Source organism: Montipora foliosa, chromosome 10 (assembly GCF_036669935.1).
Source record: "Montipora foliosa isolate CH-2021 chromosome 10, ASM3666993v2, whole genome shotgun sequence".
NCBI lineage: Eukaryota > Metazoa > Cnidaria > Anthozoa > Scleractinia > Acroporidae > Montipora > Montipora foliosa.
In genome coordinates, this window is record NC_090878.1 from 1168642 (window position 1) to 1186141 (window position 17500).

Below are 17500 nucleotides of genomic sequence, written 5' to 3' on the forward strand. Positions count from 1 at the left end.
ATACCTTAAGTATGACCAGAGCTCAAGTACCCTTGAGATCGTCCATGTTTACTTACCGTGGTGAGCCGTTTACAATGTACATGTTTATTAGAATTCAAGGTGAATTAATTGGGTTGTCAATCAAATTATGCAGCAAGTTATTGGGTTGTCAATCAAGGTATGCCGCAAACATGTTTGATTGATGTCCGTTTGCATAATGTGTTTTGATGCTAGATAAGTAAGCTTGTAAGGATGGTTTGAACTAGACTTGAGAGTGTACTTTGGCTTCTTTGAAGAAAACATGCTACCATGGGCACAGAGTAGGCTACTTGAGCTGAAATTAAACCCGTTCACATCTGAAGTAGGGCTCAAGTGAACTTAAGGTCTACTTACTATGCTAGTATGAACCAACGTATTATTACAGAGCTTATGAAAGCAGTGGTCTTTAAAAAGTAATGATTTGTTGTTGTTTCACCGAAGAAAAAAGGGAAAGCAAACAAATAAAATTGTTATGATTCTAATACTATTTGTAAGTACTAAACAAAAGTTCCATTGATTAATTAACTCTTTCCCTCAGAGTGTCGGATGCTTAACAATTTTACACTGTCTAATGGCAGATGATTTTACCCGTCAATATTAAATTAAAGGGGATCACTTTAGGGTCCAGAACTGTTCATTCTGTTGGTTCTCAGAAGTTTTACAGCAGTCATTCATCTGCAGGGTTTGCTCAGGATTTTTCTGTGCACAGGAATAAATCATTCCAGATGTTAATTTACAGAAACTTTTTATGCCAGCAAGTACTGTACATGTACCTTCAAACTTATGTCCATAAATTTTTGCAGAGCTAACATTAAACTATACAAAAATTTGGTTTTATCAACGGAGTTGATAATGTAAATTGGCCACCGTACAGAGATTCTAAAAGCTGACGTTTAAAGTAGTTTTGCAAAAACTGTTTTTGTTCCGTTACATGTGAGGGATTATCATACAAACATTGCAAAATTTGTTATGATTTGCCAACCCACCGAGATACATGTAGCATGTCGCATATAAAACATGATTAAGTCTATTGACAATGAAAATTTCTCCTCTGACTGTACATAATATATTTTTTCTGACCGTCGCAAATTCCTCAAGAAGATATGTAGTCTGGCCTTATTTTGAAGTAATCAAAATTTTTATTTTCAAGTACATGTATCTTTTCTATTTAACAATTATATACACCTGTATCTTTGGAATTTATCAGTTTTATCATAAGAACTTTTGAAAAAGAAATACAAACAAGGGGGTTAAGACAAACAATGTTTGCAATCAAATTTTTTTCGAAAAAAGTTTCAGAAAGAGGATGTATACAACAAAAAAGATGAATTTTTAGAATCACGTATCTTCACTTTTAAATTTCCTTGGTGTGGCCATCTTGAATACAAGTTTGGACATGTAAAGGTTGCCCTAGCTTATGGTTCTGACACAGAGCTTTTGGTTTGTAACGATGTGACAACTGTAACTTTTTGCAATGTTTCAAGAAGGTGGTGCCCAATAAATTTGAAACGAAAAGCAAGCAATTCTGAAAATCATCTAATTTTGGTGCAAATGCTTCCTCTGAAAGAAATTTTGAAACTATTTTGACATTTAACCCCTTGATGCCTGAACCGGCCTTACTTAGTATTTTACTCTAATGCCAGACGATTTTACTCGTCAATGGGGAACCCCTAGGAGTCAATGGGTTTTATTAGCTTTATTTTCTTTGGTCTAAAGTTATGTTTTTGTTGAAGAGGAGGTTCCCTTTAAGGTGGCTGGAACCAGTTTCACTACTTTTAAGGACCTTTTTATTAGAAGGGTTGTCACTACAAAACTGTATCACGTAAAAAAAAAGGTTATGGTACCATATCAAACACCAATTATTACTTAACAAAATGCGCTCACTATCTTGACGTAATAGGTTACCATGGCAACATGAAAGCTCTCCAAAAACACCCTATATTTCGTCTTTACTTGCTTATACCTTAAAAATGAACTCGGTGACCCCCATTTTTTATTGTTAAATAGTAATTAGCAATTTGAGATAGTACTATCTGCAAAGTTAAAAAAAATTCTTGGGAGCCAATTCAGAGCTATCTTAAATTTTCGAAAAATTAAGGTAGCTCTGAATTGGCTCCCAATAATTTTTTTTATCTCTGCAGATAGTCCTATCTCAAATTGCTAATTACTATTTTACAATAAAAAATGGGGGTCACCGAGTTCATTTTTAAGGTATAAGCGAGTAAAGACGAAATATAGGGTGTTTTTGGAGAGCTTTCTTGTTGCCATAGTAACCTATTACATCAAAATTGTGAGCTCATTTCGTTAAGCAATAATTGGTGTTTGATGTGGTACCATAACATTGCTGTTACGTGATACAGTATAGTAGTTATAACCTATCTAATAAGAAGGTCTCTAAAAGTGGTGAAACTGGTTCCAGCCACCTTAAGATCTTATGAACAAGAGACTAACTAGCAGCTGCTGTGAACCAGTCTCCCCTACAGTATATACATGTATAAACAGCAAAGCATGCAAAGTATTAATCTTCATCAGGCATAATATTTTTTTTTCTGTGTAAGATGTTAAATTTTATTGTTGAAATATTTCTGTAACCACAGTATCCTGTATATGTAGGCTTGCACCCTGTCTGGAACAACACTTAGGGCTGTAAAATAACAAATAATTTTAAGTTTGATACACATGTACAATGTACCTGTAATGGCTTTCTTGTTAAAAACAAAGGATTTTCAATTTGTAAGTCTTGATGACTTGGTTTGGAGAAACCATCAGTCATTGTCTAGTATAACTTGACAATCTTAACATTTCCTTAGATTTTCATCCCTGTTACATAGTAAAATGTTCAGACATTTTTCATTATTTAAGTTATAATAGTAATTATTTACTGTTGGACAAAGTTCACTTTCTACTGTAGCATATACATTTATGAAGATTAGGAAAGAGAATAAAGAGTCCTTTGATTCAAAGACATGCAAACAGGAAGCCATCTGAAGTAAAGGCTACTTGTATCCTATTATGGTAAAGTACATTCTCTGAAAATGAAGGAGGAACCCAACCCGTTCTGAAGATAATCTGGAGATGAACAACTAGAAAAAGAGTTTTTTTAAGAAGATTTTAACTACAGTTGAGGCTTTTCATATTAAAACATTATCCCTTTAAACTGCATAAGCATACATGTACTTTAATTCAATTCTATCTGTTTTTCGTTAGCATTCTCTCGCATGGCATAACCCCCTCCCCTCCCCCCTCTCCATATCCACTGCCCCCCTCACATGGGGACAAAGAGATCCGAAGATACTTTTTCTTCTTTTCCCCCAATTTTTTGTGTGGCCAGAAGGGGCTAAAATCTCCCTGACGTTTTTCTTCCCCACAGAAACACTTGCAAAACGGGGGAATGGTTTCATTTTCAACTTTCCCCATATGCCAAAGTCAACGAGTGGGCAGTTGACAAGAAGAAGTGAAACTATTCTTCTGAATGCTTAAAGGAATGGTAACAGGTATTAATGAAACATGGCTTGAGTCAAGTTTAATTTACCTCCTTATGGAGGTGTCAGTTGACTGACTTGTCTGGGGAGGGAGTTCCCAATGGAAAAAAAAAAAAGATTGTAAAAGCTTAGTTGGGTGATGAGTTATCAAATTAAATTTCCCACCATTTTATCAATATTTTTAAAAACAATATAACAGTTATATTTTAATGCAATAATTATTATAACTTCTTGTGATTTTAAATTCTTTTCAATTTTCTTCACATTTACTATTACCTCCATGTTCTCTTAGAAACTTGCCATTTTTTTCCAACATCAGCACCCACAGAGCCTGGAGAGCAAACTACATCTACAACAGAGCCTGTAACTCCAGAATTGGAGTATACAGCCACAGCAGGTGCTGCAACTCAACTGCAGACTAATCCTTGGAGAAAACTCAAAATGCGGCAGGTACAAAACAACGGTCGTAGGTCATTGTTTTACCAATACAGAAAGTATCCTAAACATCCATTAAAGCTAACCTTAGGCCTAATTAGGCCTCCACAGAAGTTTTTAGGCCTAATGTTAGCATTTGTAAACAGTTGGGGTTGTTTCTGCATTGGTAAAATAATGACCTTTCACCTGTGTTTTGTACCTACTAGTGTGCATTGAAGAATGCAGTAACCTTTTTTTAACTCATTCTTCTAAGACCACAGTCAAAATAATTATGACAAAAGTGGTCAGATGTATTCTGCAGCGACCATAATCATTTTCTGTTAAAGGACCATAGTCACCCAGTCGCCATTTTCAGTGCCCCGGAAACTCAGAATTATGTGACCGTGATCTGTTACCATCCAACATCAAATGGTCTATATAGGTCTGTTTTCCCTGGAAAAATAAGCTATGTTTATTAGAATTTCATTTTCTATCATTATCTTCGCAACATATTATAGGTGGAAATGGAAATTGTTGTTGAACCATCCTCTTGGCGGCAAGGAGTACTGCATTTATTTCATTGTGATTCCTTGAAGACCAGTCCAGGGGATGTTTAATGGCTAGAATTATCAGAATCAATGTACCGGTACTTTCAAACCTTAACGCAAAGATTTCTAAGCTTAAACAGATGAAGACCTTCAACTGATGGACTTCGGAATCTACTTATTTCAAAGGTATCTTGCCAAGTGTGACTTATAATTTATTGTATATCTTTGTGGGGATCTTCCAACTTGTTGGCTGACTTTGAGGACTCGCACATCCGTGCTGCCAGACTGATTCACAATATCAGCATATCTACCCCAAAACATGAAGTTCTCAGCATGGCAAAATGGTCATCTATGCATTACATGTAAAACAGAAGACTTGCCTGTATTGCATACCAGGCTTTTCAACTCCTGATGACATCAACAATTTATTTACAAAGCATGAAACTTCATACAATTTAAGAGATAATTTAAGATTGGAACTTGTGTTTTCAAAATCCAAAGCCTTACATGACTCTTTCACTCATCGTGCTAACATTGTTTGGAACTGCTTGCCTAGCCAGTTAAAGTCCAAGCTTAGCTACTCCTCTTTCAAGGCTAGCATTAAGAAATTCTCTAAACGCATTGACCAAATTACTTTCGGCACAAACTATTGTAACCAATAACATCAGTGACGAATTTATGTATTATTGATATGCAGTTTATTACCAGTTACTTTGATAAGTCATCCTCTTGTCTTTTAATGCATTGTCTAAGTTATCTTAATTGTAATTAATATATTTATTTTTAGATAGTCATCTTACACTTATCTATTTACTTATGTATTATTTGCGATTTATAATTATTTACATTGGGATATATTTTTAGATGTTAATTCACTTAGTGTAAAGTTGATAGCAGGTCCACATCAGCATTAGCTGCCATTTATTCAACCTGATTTATCAAATAAAGGATGTATGCATGTATGTATGGCCCAAGAGTAATACGACACCAAAACTCCCACTTGTCAACAAAAACATTGCCGTGGCTAACTAGGGTCCTTTAAAGTCTATTTTTCTCCTTATCACGGTGAGCATGTATACTGTTGTAAACGAACAATATGGGAGTTTAACTGTTGTTCGTCACCATCATTTTGAATGATAACATCAAATTCTTCCTGATCAAGACCGCACTCAGATTCAGCATCATCTACACCAGGTGTGAACTCCCAGCCTCTTGACTTTCTCGTCTCCTCCGAAGCATTTATCCTTACACTGACAACGTTTTTGTAACCTTCTTTAAAATACTTCAAATCTGTTTTTCGCCTTGCATCAGATATTATCCACACACGGGAGCAATTTTTATCACTGAAACCTGAGATCGTCATTTTTACTGCTAATCTGCAAAAATAGGATGGGTCAACGTTCCTCCTTTCTTCTCCCCATTTGATCATATCTTCACGATAGAGTTCCTTGTAATTTGAAGAATCTAACAAGCGATGAAAATCAAGTCCATTTTGCCTCGCATAGTCATGTTTCAAAGGGTCAGACAGTCTTACTATAGCGCATCTGTCACAACCAAAGCTATCTCTCAGTTTTTTCGCAACAAAATCCTTTCCTGACTTGCGTTTTCCGCTAAAAATGAAGACAATTTTGGGGCTTCGAAGATCTGTTTTGTCAATATCATCCACCATTTTGAATGGCAATGCATACATTACAATAACATCGCTAAAGAATATAGCCGCTGCTTACTTGAGCTCGCTTCAGTTCCCTCTCAGTCCTTTAAGTGAAACATGACTTCCGGAAAGGAAGACATTGATAGCATTTGGATTGCAAATCGGCTTTACTGGATTAACTGAGAAAGAGAAACTTTACGCTGACTGGTGAATGTTTGTAATCTTCGTCTTCCATCAACAAACTTTGAACGGTAACCTTTTACACTTGAAACTAAATTCCGCTTGCCGCAGAGTCTCTTTCGGTCTTTTAAGTCGGGAAGGGGAAAGAAAGAAGACTCTGCAAGACACCTCGACTTTCTTTGATTTGCCGCTCATCCAAAGAAATGGATGAATCAGTCCAGTTTGGACTTGTCAAACCTTTTTTTTTAAATTGTGCGCATGATCAATCGGCACGCATCCTCAATTTTTTTAAAATTATAACAGCGTGACAATTTTTAACTGTCTAAATTCCCATGAGTGTTTCCTCCGTATGTCAGTTACATAAACTAGTTTGCCAGAATTGAGAAACCTATTGATTCTTTCAGTGAAAATTGAAATAACCATTTAAAAACTTGAACTTCCAAGTTTCCAAGGAAATGAATCCTTGGTTGTCGCGTGTTTGCCAGAGTTGTTCGAAAATATCCCAGTTGTTTGTTTTGGTTTTGTGGTTTTGCGGTTACTAGTCACGTGTGACTGACTCCCGATACGTCAGGAATGTTGCACGTGTGAGCTATGTAAGTACTAATTTCGAGAGAAAAATATGGAAACGCACCGTTTCCATGGTAATGATCCGTACTGTGAAATCCCGACCGAAAACCCGCCAATTAGAGTTTTCCATTTAGCCTGAGATTTGCTTGCCATATAATAATGCTAGTTATTTTTAAAATTCTGTAGTAGCAGCATAGTTTTGTAACTTTGTAATCAAATAGTTAACAATTATTGGATGAGGTTGAGCATGTTAGCGATAATTATCAAGGCCAAAGTTTGTGTTATCTGCCGCAGACGAAGGCTGAGGCGGATAACACAAACTGAGGCCTTGATAATTATCGCTAACATGCGAAAACCGAATTCAATAATTGTTTTATTATGCATATTCCTGAGCTGAGCTCCGCCATGACAAAACTGATCAAACTGCTGGTTAGTGTGTCAGGTGACGTCACTTCTGCATGCATAAAACTATTGTCTGTAGGTATGACGTCAATTCTACATATATAAAATCTATTGTTTGTAGGTATGACGTAAGAGAAACAGAACAAGCAAGAATTAGCTGCGTGCTTATAGCCAATCAAAATCGAGCTGGTGACACCAATGTATAATAATAATACTTGTTATTCTACAGTGCCTCATTGAAAACCAGAAGGTTGCCCCACCTTGATCTTGATAAGTGTGACCCCTCAAGATATTGTCGATTCCTTGTTTACAAGAATGAGAATGGAAGGACACAAGTTCATAAAAACGGATGCAACTTTCTGGGACAGAAGGGGCGTCGGGTTTTCCTTTTCCTGTTTACATCGGGAAATTGCCGGCTATCTTTCAAGCCCTTGGAAGCAACTGGGGAATGACATCGGAGGCTTGACCTCGGCAACCTAGCGATCGACAAGACTGTGGAATACCATTTTCGTGAAATTACGATAGAACAAATACAAGCTCGAGTGGAACCAAAACAAGCGACTCCATTCTTTATTGATAAACTCGATCGGTTGATGACTCATAATGAACAGTCGATGAAGTCGTCTTCCGTATTAGTCCAACCAAGTGTATTTCTGTTAGAGATTAGGGACTTTCAAGGCCGCATTTTTTAGTGGAGATAGACCAGGTGACATGGTGCCAGTTAAGGTCCCTGAAATTCTTCGCTCCCCACAAACGATATAGTTTTCAACCCGGCGGTGGTATCCACCAAATTGGCTCAAGTTGACCTGGGTTCCGTTACGTCGGAGTGAGGGAATCTCTAAGTTAACGAATTGAAACGTTTTGTTTCAGCTTTTCCGATTGATGTCCCACTGAAGCGCCAAAATGAGGAACCTTCTGCTTAAGTAAATTTTATTTTTAAAAACCTCTATAGAGTGTTCTAGATCGTACCGATGACATAAATCTCGTTTTGGAGTTTTGAGGATGAGGTTTGGGAGGCTTTACTTTGAGGAGAATGGGCCTATTTGCACTCTCGGGGGGAAACAGGAGCGAGGTGCCGCGGGATCAACGCTCCTATACCTCTGCTAAACAATGGGTGCGAGTGGGAGTGTGGTTACTTACCTATTCCACCCTTGTATCCAGATTTTTCGTTCGGTCAGAAAAAGTATGGCGGCTGATCAAATCAAAACGACGTAAACAACGCACTTCTTGATCACATGACACTGGCCTCTTCAAACGCTTCACTAATTTCCTATCTTGAAACACTTGGGGGTTTCGGCGGAAGTCCTCCTGCAGTCTTCCTTTACTGTACTCTCTCTTGAATTCAGAAAACTCCCTTTTTTGTAGTGCTGTGAAGTTTTTCCACTTGTCCTTCACCTCAGATACAGGGCGGTTTGCTGTTCCTAATGTTTTCACTGCTCGGGTAATTTCCTCCAAGATTTGTTGTTTCTTTTTGGTGCGGGTGACATTGTTTGTTAGTTTCCACAGAATAGTTTCAAAGTATTTCTTGAACATTTTCAGTGATTACGCCAAATTTGTAAACGGAAAATTTGGGCTTTCCTTTTTCTTTCTTATTCTTCCGGCCATCATATCCTTCCTTTTTTTTTCGCGTGAGTAGCCCGCGAAGCTGCAAATAAGTGGTTTTACTGGTTTAATCTTAGCCCAAATCAGGGGATAGTTGACCAAGAATCAAATCTGCTTTCAGGAACGGCTTTTTATCAGGGGATTAGATATTCCAGGAATAAGAAATAAACGCTAAATAAATCATGTGTTAGTTTGATTGGCTTTCCAGGAACCGAGACCTGACATTAGGGACAAGTCAAGTATAACAGCAATGACATCAGTTGGAGAATTGAGTTTTCAGAGTTACCATATGCTGTAATCATTTAATGAAAATACAGAGATGCAGTGAGGCCTAGCCATTGGTGCATCATACTTGTAATAAAGATGACCCGGTTTCAAGTCCTGCTCTGAGTACTAGGGGTTGTTAATTCTAGGTAGTCAGCCCTCCTCACCTGCCAACTGGTCCCTCCCTCGTCAGTTGGGGTTCTTAACTATGTTATGTGGATTTGCATGATTGTGTGTAAAGGGGAGTGGTCAATAGGCTTTTTTCGATACATTAAAATTCAGCTTGAAAGAGAAGTTCTGAGGACAAAGACAAAGGAAAGTGGATGATATACAAATATTTTTCACATTCATTACAACGTGTTTCTATTGTTTTTGTCCTCACTGCCTCAATGTCAAGCTGAATATTTCATATTTCGAAAATGGCCTATTAGGTATTCAAATGAGAGACTAGTGCTGCTGATATACGTGTCACATGCAGACTGAAACAACAATTATGCCAACACAAAAAACTCGCTGCTCTCAATCCGGCTTGCGAACGCACCCAATACGTTGAATTTTTGGCCCACGACTTTGAGAACGTTTGCAATGCGTGTTGACTGTAGGAAACGTTTCGCTTTCGTCTTTGCTTCGGGTCAGCAAGCAAACCCGAAACAAAGACTAACATTTGAACGGCTTATCCATTTGAGGGACAGTTTACTGACCGCATAGTCTGTAAGTACATTAAACAAGGGCTCTCATTCACTCATCAATCAGCAAACTGCTATTTTAAGGAATCGTTTACGAAACGATCACTCAGGGTTATGTATTCTAGACGTCCAAGGGTGATCTTGACAGCTGGAAAAAGGAGACGGGGATGGCCTCCATACATTTTGGCAACGAGAGTGACAATATCCCCTCTATCCCTTCTCGACCATACTTTACTTGCTTGTCCTTTCGTTAGTTAATTTTTCCGGCGGTCTTCAGGCCACTTAAGGGTATCCAGTGCGAATATAATACTGTCGACAAATGTCATCGAAGTACATGCCCGTAAATTCACGGTAGACGTATTTGTGCATACCAAAGGAAAGAATCGAAACAGCAATAATATGGAGCGAATTTATAAAAGTAAAAAGGTAAAGTCTCTGCATACGAGCCAGAAGGCCCATGCATCAGGCCGGAGCTTCTCCCAGTTTTCATGGCATGAAGCGACTAGGAGTATTTCTACTCCCCCATGGATGCCAGTCCATCACAGGGTTACCCCCAGCATTGAATTCGCCGGTACCCATTTATACACCAGGGTGGACAGAGGCACCGTGAGAGTAAAGTGTCAGGACCCCAACCCGGACCACTCGCTCCGGAGTTGAGCACACTAACCATGAGGCCACCGCGCCTCCCACAATTTATAAATTCGGCCAACAATTATTCTGTTATTTTTATGCTATTAGCCTCACCAGCCTTATTTTAAAGCAAACACCTACCAAATTTGCACATGTTAACGAGGCTGGGGAGACTAATAAAAATGTATGAATTCGTTCTGTTGGGGCTAGAATATTGTATTAGTTTTATATTTATACCAACTAACAAACGAATAGAGCTATCGCAGCATATATATCTGTTGGTGCTATCCACCTCTTGAACAACCGAGGTCTAGTGAATAAAGTACTTTTATCTCTCAGTTAGTTGGACTGATCAATCTCTCTCCGGTCCTTGCCCTGTTTTCTCCTGCATTTTCACTCGTCCAGACATAGCTGAGCTTGGAACAGGCCGAAAGAGAGGAGGAGTTTTAAACTCAGCCAATGGTTTAATATAATGTCCCCATTAACCCATTGACCCCTGAGAGTCACACTTAATAGATTTTACTTTCCAATGCACCAGTCAAAGTAAATCCCCGCCCACCCCAACCCGGGCCATAGTGGGGCTTCGCCTACGAGATCTGGGAGGAAGCGGAGACTTCACTGCAGCCCCCCTCTCACCTCAAATTTTGGGCAATTCCGATTTACGGGCAACAAGAGAAACGCCTAATAAAGAAATCGTCTCTCGATTTGCTAAATTTTACAAAACCGACGGCGAGAAAATGTAAACGAGTTTTCGTCGTGAGCGGGGATTAATTTCAGAAATGCTGGAGACAATACACCAGAATTATCTATTTAATGTTTCCAGAGTTTTAATTTCGAATGTGGTATATGTCCTTGCAGTGATAGCTGCTACGTCGTCTTCTGAGAAACGATCATTTAGTGCGTTGCGCAGATTGAAAACTTACCCCCACAGCACCATGGGACAGCAACGTGTCAGTAACACATTGAAAGGGTATATCATTATGCCAACTCAGTAGTCAACAATGACATAGATCGTATCATTGTTATCTTCTGTCATCGAAATGGCAGAGACAGCTATTTCTTTTAAATTGTTTATGAGCTCATATGATAGATTCATATGTAAAAATATTTTCACTTCACATGTAGGCCTATTATAGTATATCGTATGAGCCTTGTTTCTTTTCGAATGTTTCGTAAAAGGTTGGTTACTTGCGAGAATTTTTTTGGGCAAATAGTTCACCGCATCCCGTGACAAAACATTGTCCGTACGCTTATGGATCAGCGGTTTCTTTTTCACGCTGCAGATCGAAGCTGCACGCGCGGGAAAATGGGCGAGCTACGTTACATCCATATAAGGAAATTTTGAAACTCCAAAGACCCCAGCTCTGAACCAGAGTTAAACACTTGAAAGTTTATGAGCTTCTGTTAAAGCTTACACAATACTTTGTCAGATTTGGCGCCTCATACAGCATCATCAGGATTGTTGTATCCAACATTTTTGTACGATGTTGCATAGTGTTGAGCAAGGCTCGAAAAGTGACACTTCGGGTACTTTCTCTGTGTTTTGGAAGCCATGTTTCGATGATCCTGTTATAAAAGGTTTTTTCTTGAGGTTACTTAGTCTCTTAAAGTGCTACCATGACCAAAATATTATTCCCTCTTTTTCTTTGGATTTCAAAACTATCAGTTAATGAAACAATAAGTGAAACTGGAAACATTAAATAGATTTTAAGCCTTGCATGATTTCAAAAGGACGCCTGTTTATTTTAAATGGAATTTTTTCCATTTGATGGTCCGCCATTACTACCTCTCTCTCGTGAGAGAGTTGGTTCGAGGAGAAAATGAAGTCAAGACTCTCTTGTTTAAGAATACAATGCGTGTGTACGCAGCTGAATTAACATGCAGCACGGGAGACTTGAAAACTTGTGTTTTGCATAAGTAATAAACTGCATTTACAAGCTGAAATTTTGAGCTTGTGAGTAAATGACGTCACTTTCCTAGATCTGACCTCCAATAGCCCACTTTCGATGTATTAAAATTCAATCCTAAACAAAAGGTATCATCTCGAGGCTCTAAGGAATAAATATAAGGCTTTGTATTAGTTATTATATCGAAAGTGGGCTATTGCGTTATTTGTTAATTTCAGTTTACAGTGTCCCCAATTGGTGCTCCAATTGGTGCACTTAACCAATAAATTTCCTTTCCTTTCCTTCCCTTTTAGCAAAAGGATCTCGGTGACCCCATTTTAACTATCATAACTACAAGAAACAATTTTTTGCAAAGTGAAAGAAATTTTGGGACGCGGATTATAAGCCACCTCAATATTTGGAAAATTTAAGGTGGCTGTGGCGCTTTGACGAATTTTGTTTAAAACTTTTTTTCACAACTTTTTTGTATCTTGACAAGCTAATTATAGTTGAGCAATAAAGAATAGGAGTCGCCGAGCTCGTTTACTATCACTTCAAGCTAAAATTGGAGGAGTTTTGGTAACCCATCATGCCACAACAATTGCCATAACGTTTTTCACAAATAACGTTGTTGTATTAACTGACAGAGAGTGGCAGTATGGATCCATTAACTTTACGTGCTGGAAAGTGCTGAAAACTGGTGTCATTGACCACTTTGAAGATATCGCAGGAACACGGAAACTCGTAATATTTAACATTCCTAAACGTATCCGTCTGGGTTAAGATGGTGTCGTCTGACAGCAACTTCACCGGCTTTAGCCTTCGTCGGTGCAACAATATAGGCAAAGGAAAACTGAAAGAAAAATTTTTAAAAGTGTTGGAAACAGGAAACTTAATCGTCTTATGAACTAAGATGTCCAGAGTGACGAGAGCGTTATCTGATTGATAACATTGTGACTAGTGATCTTTCTGCCTCCTGTGCATGTGTCAACTGATTGACTTGTTTTCAACGCTTTGCTCCTCCGATACTCATTCATTATCAATTAGATCCAAGGAAAGCGTCGCCATCCTCCACTATTCTAGTCAGAACATTAATAAGCTTTGGTGTGAATTCGATTCAGTGGGTTTTTTTTTTTTAATTTCTGTTAATGCCAGAGCTGCATTAATTGGTTCCTGTGAAAATATGCTGAATTCTCAGTGCAACCCGTGGCTAACTACTAGACTCTTAAACCTGTTAAAGCCAAGCCTACTCTGCACCGAGAGGTTTTCTTCGGGTACTCCGGTTTTTTCCTCTCCTCAAAAACAAGGCTATGATTTGATTTGAGTTAATTTGTTGATTTCAGTTTACAGTGCCCCAATTAGAGCTGCAGCGCCAGAAGACTAGACACTTAAATAAAGTTCCTTTCCTTAAATATCGAATATGTAGTTTCTATTTTCGTTTGGTTGTAAAGTAAAATTACAACTACGTGTTCCGAAAGGGGGTGTATGGCTTTTTCATACATCAATACTTTTGGACTGAAGGCGTTCGCGGGGCCGTTCAGGTCATATGATAATGTGATCAATCATTCAAGGTTTGGAGTCCAAATTAGTAGGTGTCTTTATGTTCAGCCCCTTTCTTGGAAATCACATTAAAAGGGGCTTTGTCACTAATTTGGTGTTGTTCAGATTCACACTGCACAGGAGTCAATTTGCATTTTCTTAGACCGTGCTCAAAGTTCTCATTTAGCTATTTAAAGTGAGATATTAATAAAATATTTCGTGGTTGGACTGTTTGTAATAAATATGTGACTATTTCTTCAAGACGATGAGTCGGATCTTGAGAAAAATTAGGCCAAATATTTCAAGACGTATACCATTCCAATTCACGGTTCAATCTCCCATTGACGACACGCAATAAAGTCATTCGCTCGTTGAGGCAAACAATGTACCGTCAAACCATGGCCAGGTCAAGCGCACCTCTATAGATTTTATTGATGAATCGACCTCTTCAGATTTGAGTGCCGTGATTGAGTATAGGGTACGCTTCAGCTAGTTCGATTGTAAGAAAATCGCCTGTTAAGGAAAACTATTTTGAAGAGCAATTTCCTCTAACCTTTTCGAACATAAATTAAAGTTGTTGTCTAAAGGAACTCAGGTTTCAGGGTCAACTCGCAGTTTCCCGCCCTTTACAGCGGGTTCATTATTATTATTATTATTATTAACATCGTAACATCGTTGTTGATGTTACGGGCTTTCCACAGGTCTAGCAATCTTTTTCTGTACCCTCGCCTCTCTGGTTCACTCTTGATGTAACATTCAAACAACCGTTTGTTATCCTCCTTTAACCATCTTAATCTCTTCTGTCGTTGTTCAGCAGTGGCAGGATGACGACCGGGCCTGCGCGTCTGATCCACAGGACACCTGCCGGACGCGACACCTTCACTACAAGCTCCAGTCCCCTTGACGTCGTTAGTGTGAAATTCAATATTTGACATTCTCTCATCAAATGAGGTTGTTGTAGCCCTAACACCTAACATGGGTGGCTTTTTGGGTTGTTGGCACTTGCCAAAGGTGCCACCCAAGACTCTGGAAGGGAACGTCTATATTCCCGTGGTAGGCTAAGGCACCAACCTGTTCAACCCGAGTGCCCATTTTATTATTATTATTATTATTATTATTATTATTATTATTATTATTATTATTCGATTCTCTCCAATTGTCGGGTGTTCTACTGGGTGACGTTTATTGTGTCTAAGAAACTCCCCGTAGCTGAGAGACACAACACTTTCCGCAACAGGTGAGCAGTTCCAAGGATTGCCGATAATTGTACACTTCCAAGGAAGTCAGTAACATCTCGCTTGCCAAACCAGGTCTTTGCACCTTTTGATATGCTTCCAAGAGCACTAATCACGATACGTATTATTGTGACTTTGGAGGCTCCATGAATCCTTCTGATTTCAAATGCTAGTTCCTGTTACTTTTCAACCTTCTCCTCTTCAGTTCTGGTGATGCTCTGGTCCGCTGGCACAGCTATGCCAATAAGTGTCCATTTCTGTGTGTCTTTATGCACTAGAGTAATATCTGGCCGATTATGTTTCAGCACTTTGTTTGTGTAGATAGTGATGTCCCAGGTAATCCTCACTTCTCCATTTTCTGCGGTTGGCAAAGGTTGATGGTCATAACACTTGTCATTAATAATAATAATAATAATAATAATAATAATAATAATAATAATAATAATAATAATTTACATTTCTAAAGCGCTAAAATTATAAAAATATTCTAAAGCGCTTTACAAAATTTTATATAAAAATGCCAAAACTATTAAACGATTAAATTTTAAAAATATTAAAATGTTAAAAGTATTTAAAATGTTAAAACAAATTGTAAGCCAGCTTGAACAGATGGGTCTTAAGCTTGGACTTAAAAATGACTACACTCTGGCTGTTTCGAATTTCACGCGGCAGTTTGTTCCACAGAAATGGTCCGGAGCGGGCAAAGGCGCGATCACCAAAGGTCTTAAAATTAGTTCTGGGGATCTTAAGGAGGCCCTGGTCGCAGGGACGTAGGTGGTGACCAGTAACGGAGTATGGCTGCAAATATTCTTGAATGTATTGTGGGCCTTGATTGTTAAGAGATTTGTAAACTAAAAGTAACAGCTTAAAGTGAACGCGATAAGCCACAGGAAGCCAGTGAAGATGAAATAAGGCGGGCGAAATGTGATCAAACTTGGGAATCCTAAAGATTAATCGAGCAGCGGCGTTGAGCCCCTACTGTAAACGATCTATCTGGTACTTGGGGACGCCAAAGAGAAGAGAGTTGCAATAATGCAAATGTGAAGTCACAAATGCGTGAACAAAAGTCTTCGTGGACTCAGGATTAAGGAATTTCCTAATTTGACGAATTTTATACAAGCCATAAAAAGCCTTGCTGCAGATCTTACCAATGTGAATAGACATAGACATGTTAGATTCAAACCAGGTACCCAAGTTTCGAACACTGTTGACAGTCTGGATGGTAGAATCACTGACCGTGATGGAATCAATTGCGATTTTTGATAATTGGTGGCGAGAACCAACATCTAAGAACTCAGTTTTCGAAACGTTAATTAGCAGGCGGTTATAAATCAACCATGCGGTTATAAATTATTGTAATTACAATATATCCAATACTTCCTGCACATCTCCCAGTGTATCCGCAGGGCCACCTTGTCGTGGCGCTTCCTATACTTTCTCTGGGCAAGCTTCTTGCATCCACTGTCAATGTGTCGTACTGTTTCAGTGGCATCTCCACACAATCTACTCAGTGGTGTCTAGGAGGTCTTATCTATGCTGTACTTGATCGAGTTTGTTCTTAAAGCTTGTTCCTGAGCAGCAAGAATCAAACCTTCTGTCTCCTTTTTAAAGAATCCATTCCTGAGCTATCTCCAAGACTCCTCTCCAGCTTCATCTGATATTTGATGGACAAACGCACCATGTAGGGCTTTCTCCTTCCAGTTTTTAACTTTCTCGTCTTTCCTACTCCTCTCATAGGCCTGCAGACTCTCTTCTTCAACAATCACTTTCTCCTTCAACGCAGGCTTGAAGCATCCACTCTGTGCTCTCTCTTAGGTAGCCATGAAGGGATTTTCTCTCCCTTCTTACACACTCCTAGATGCCGATCAGTCCTCTTCCCCCTTCCTTTCTCGGCAGGTATACTCCTCGCAACATTACTCCTGGTGTGCAGACAGCCATTCATTGCCAAGACCTTCCTAGTTCTTCTATCCATGTTGGCTACCTCCTCCATTGTCCAGTCCACAATCCCTCCACTGTAGCATACTACACCTACAGCCCAGGTATTGATGCCATCGATAAGATTTCAGTGAGCTTTGATCTACACAACTTCTTGACTCTTCTGATATACTCCGATGTTATCTGGGGAAGTCGGGATAGCTTAGTGGTTATCAACCGCACCTCCCACCTCTGTGACCGAAGTTCAACTCTGGCCTCGGGGTCGTGTGTGGACTGAGTTTCAGTCGATCTCAATCTGATCCCAAGGGTTTTTCTCCGGGTACTCCAGTTTTCGTCCCTCATCAAAATCAACTCTTGATCAGCAACATCCGGGCGGATACCCTCGTATAGGGGTAACCTCTTGTATCTCTCCCTTTCATTGTATTGAATGAATAAAGTTGGTATTATTATTATTATTATTA

At 38.9% G+C, this 17500-nt stretch overlaps 2 protein-coding genes across 2 annotated transcripts in view; both read right to left on the reverse strand.

Moving 5' to 3' along the window:
- Nucleotides 1–4868: 4868 nt before the first annotated feature.
- Nucleotides 4869–6135, reverse strand: LOC137973316 (phosphomevalonate kinase-like). The gene has a single exon (XM_068820104.1). It carries the CDS (start codon nt 6129–6131, stop codon nt 5523–5525), a length of 609 nt encoding a protein of 202 aa, XP_068676205.1. The 5' UTR covers nt 6132–6135; the 3' UTR covers nt 4869–5522.
- A 4863-nt stretch (nt 6136–10998) lies between these two features.
- LOC137974195 (uncharacterized) overlaps nt 10999–17500 on the reverse strand; it is a 50910-nt gene continuing 44408 nt past the window's right edge. The window contains exon 19 of the mRNA XM_068821079.1: nt 10999–13183. Within this exon, the coding sequence (XP_068677180.1) occupies nt 13091–13183 (93 nt within the window). The 3' untranslated portion in view covers nt 10999–13090. The remainder of the gene's footprint in view (nt 13184–17500) is intronic.

Bases quoted from the DNA above. Each gene is read 5' to 3' on its own strand.
- LOC137973316 (XM_068820104.1), bottom strand. From the start codon at position 6,131: ATGGTGGATGATATTGACAAAACAGATCTTCGAAGCCCCAAAATTGTC.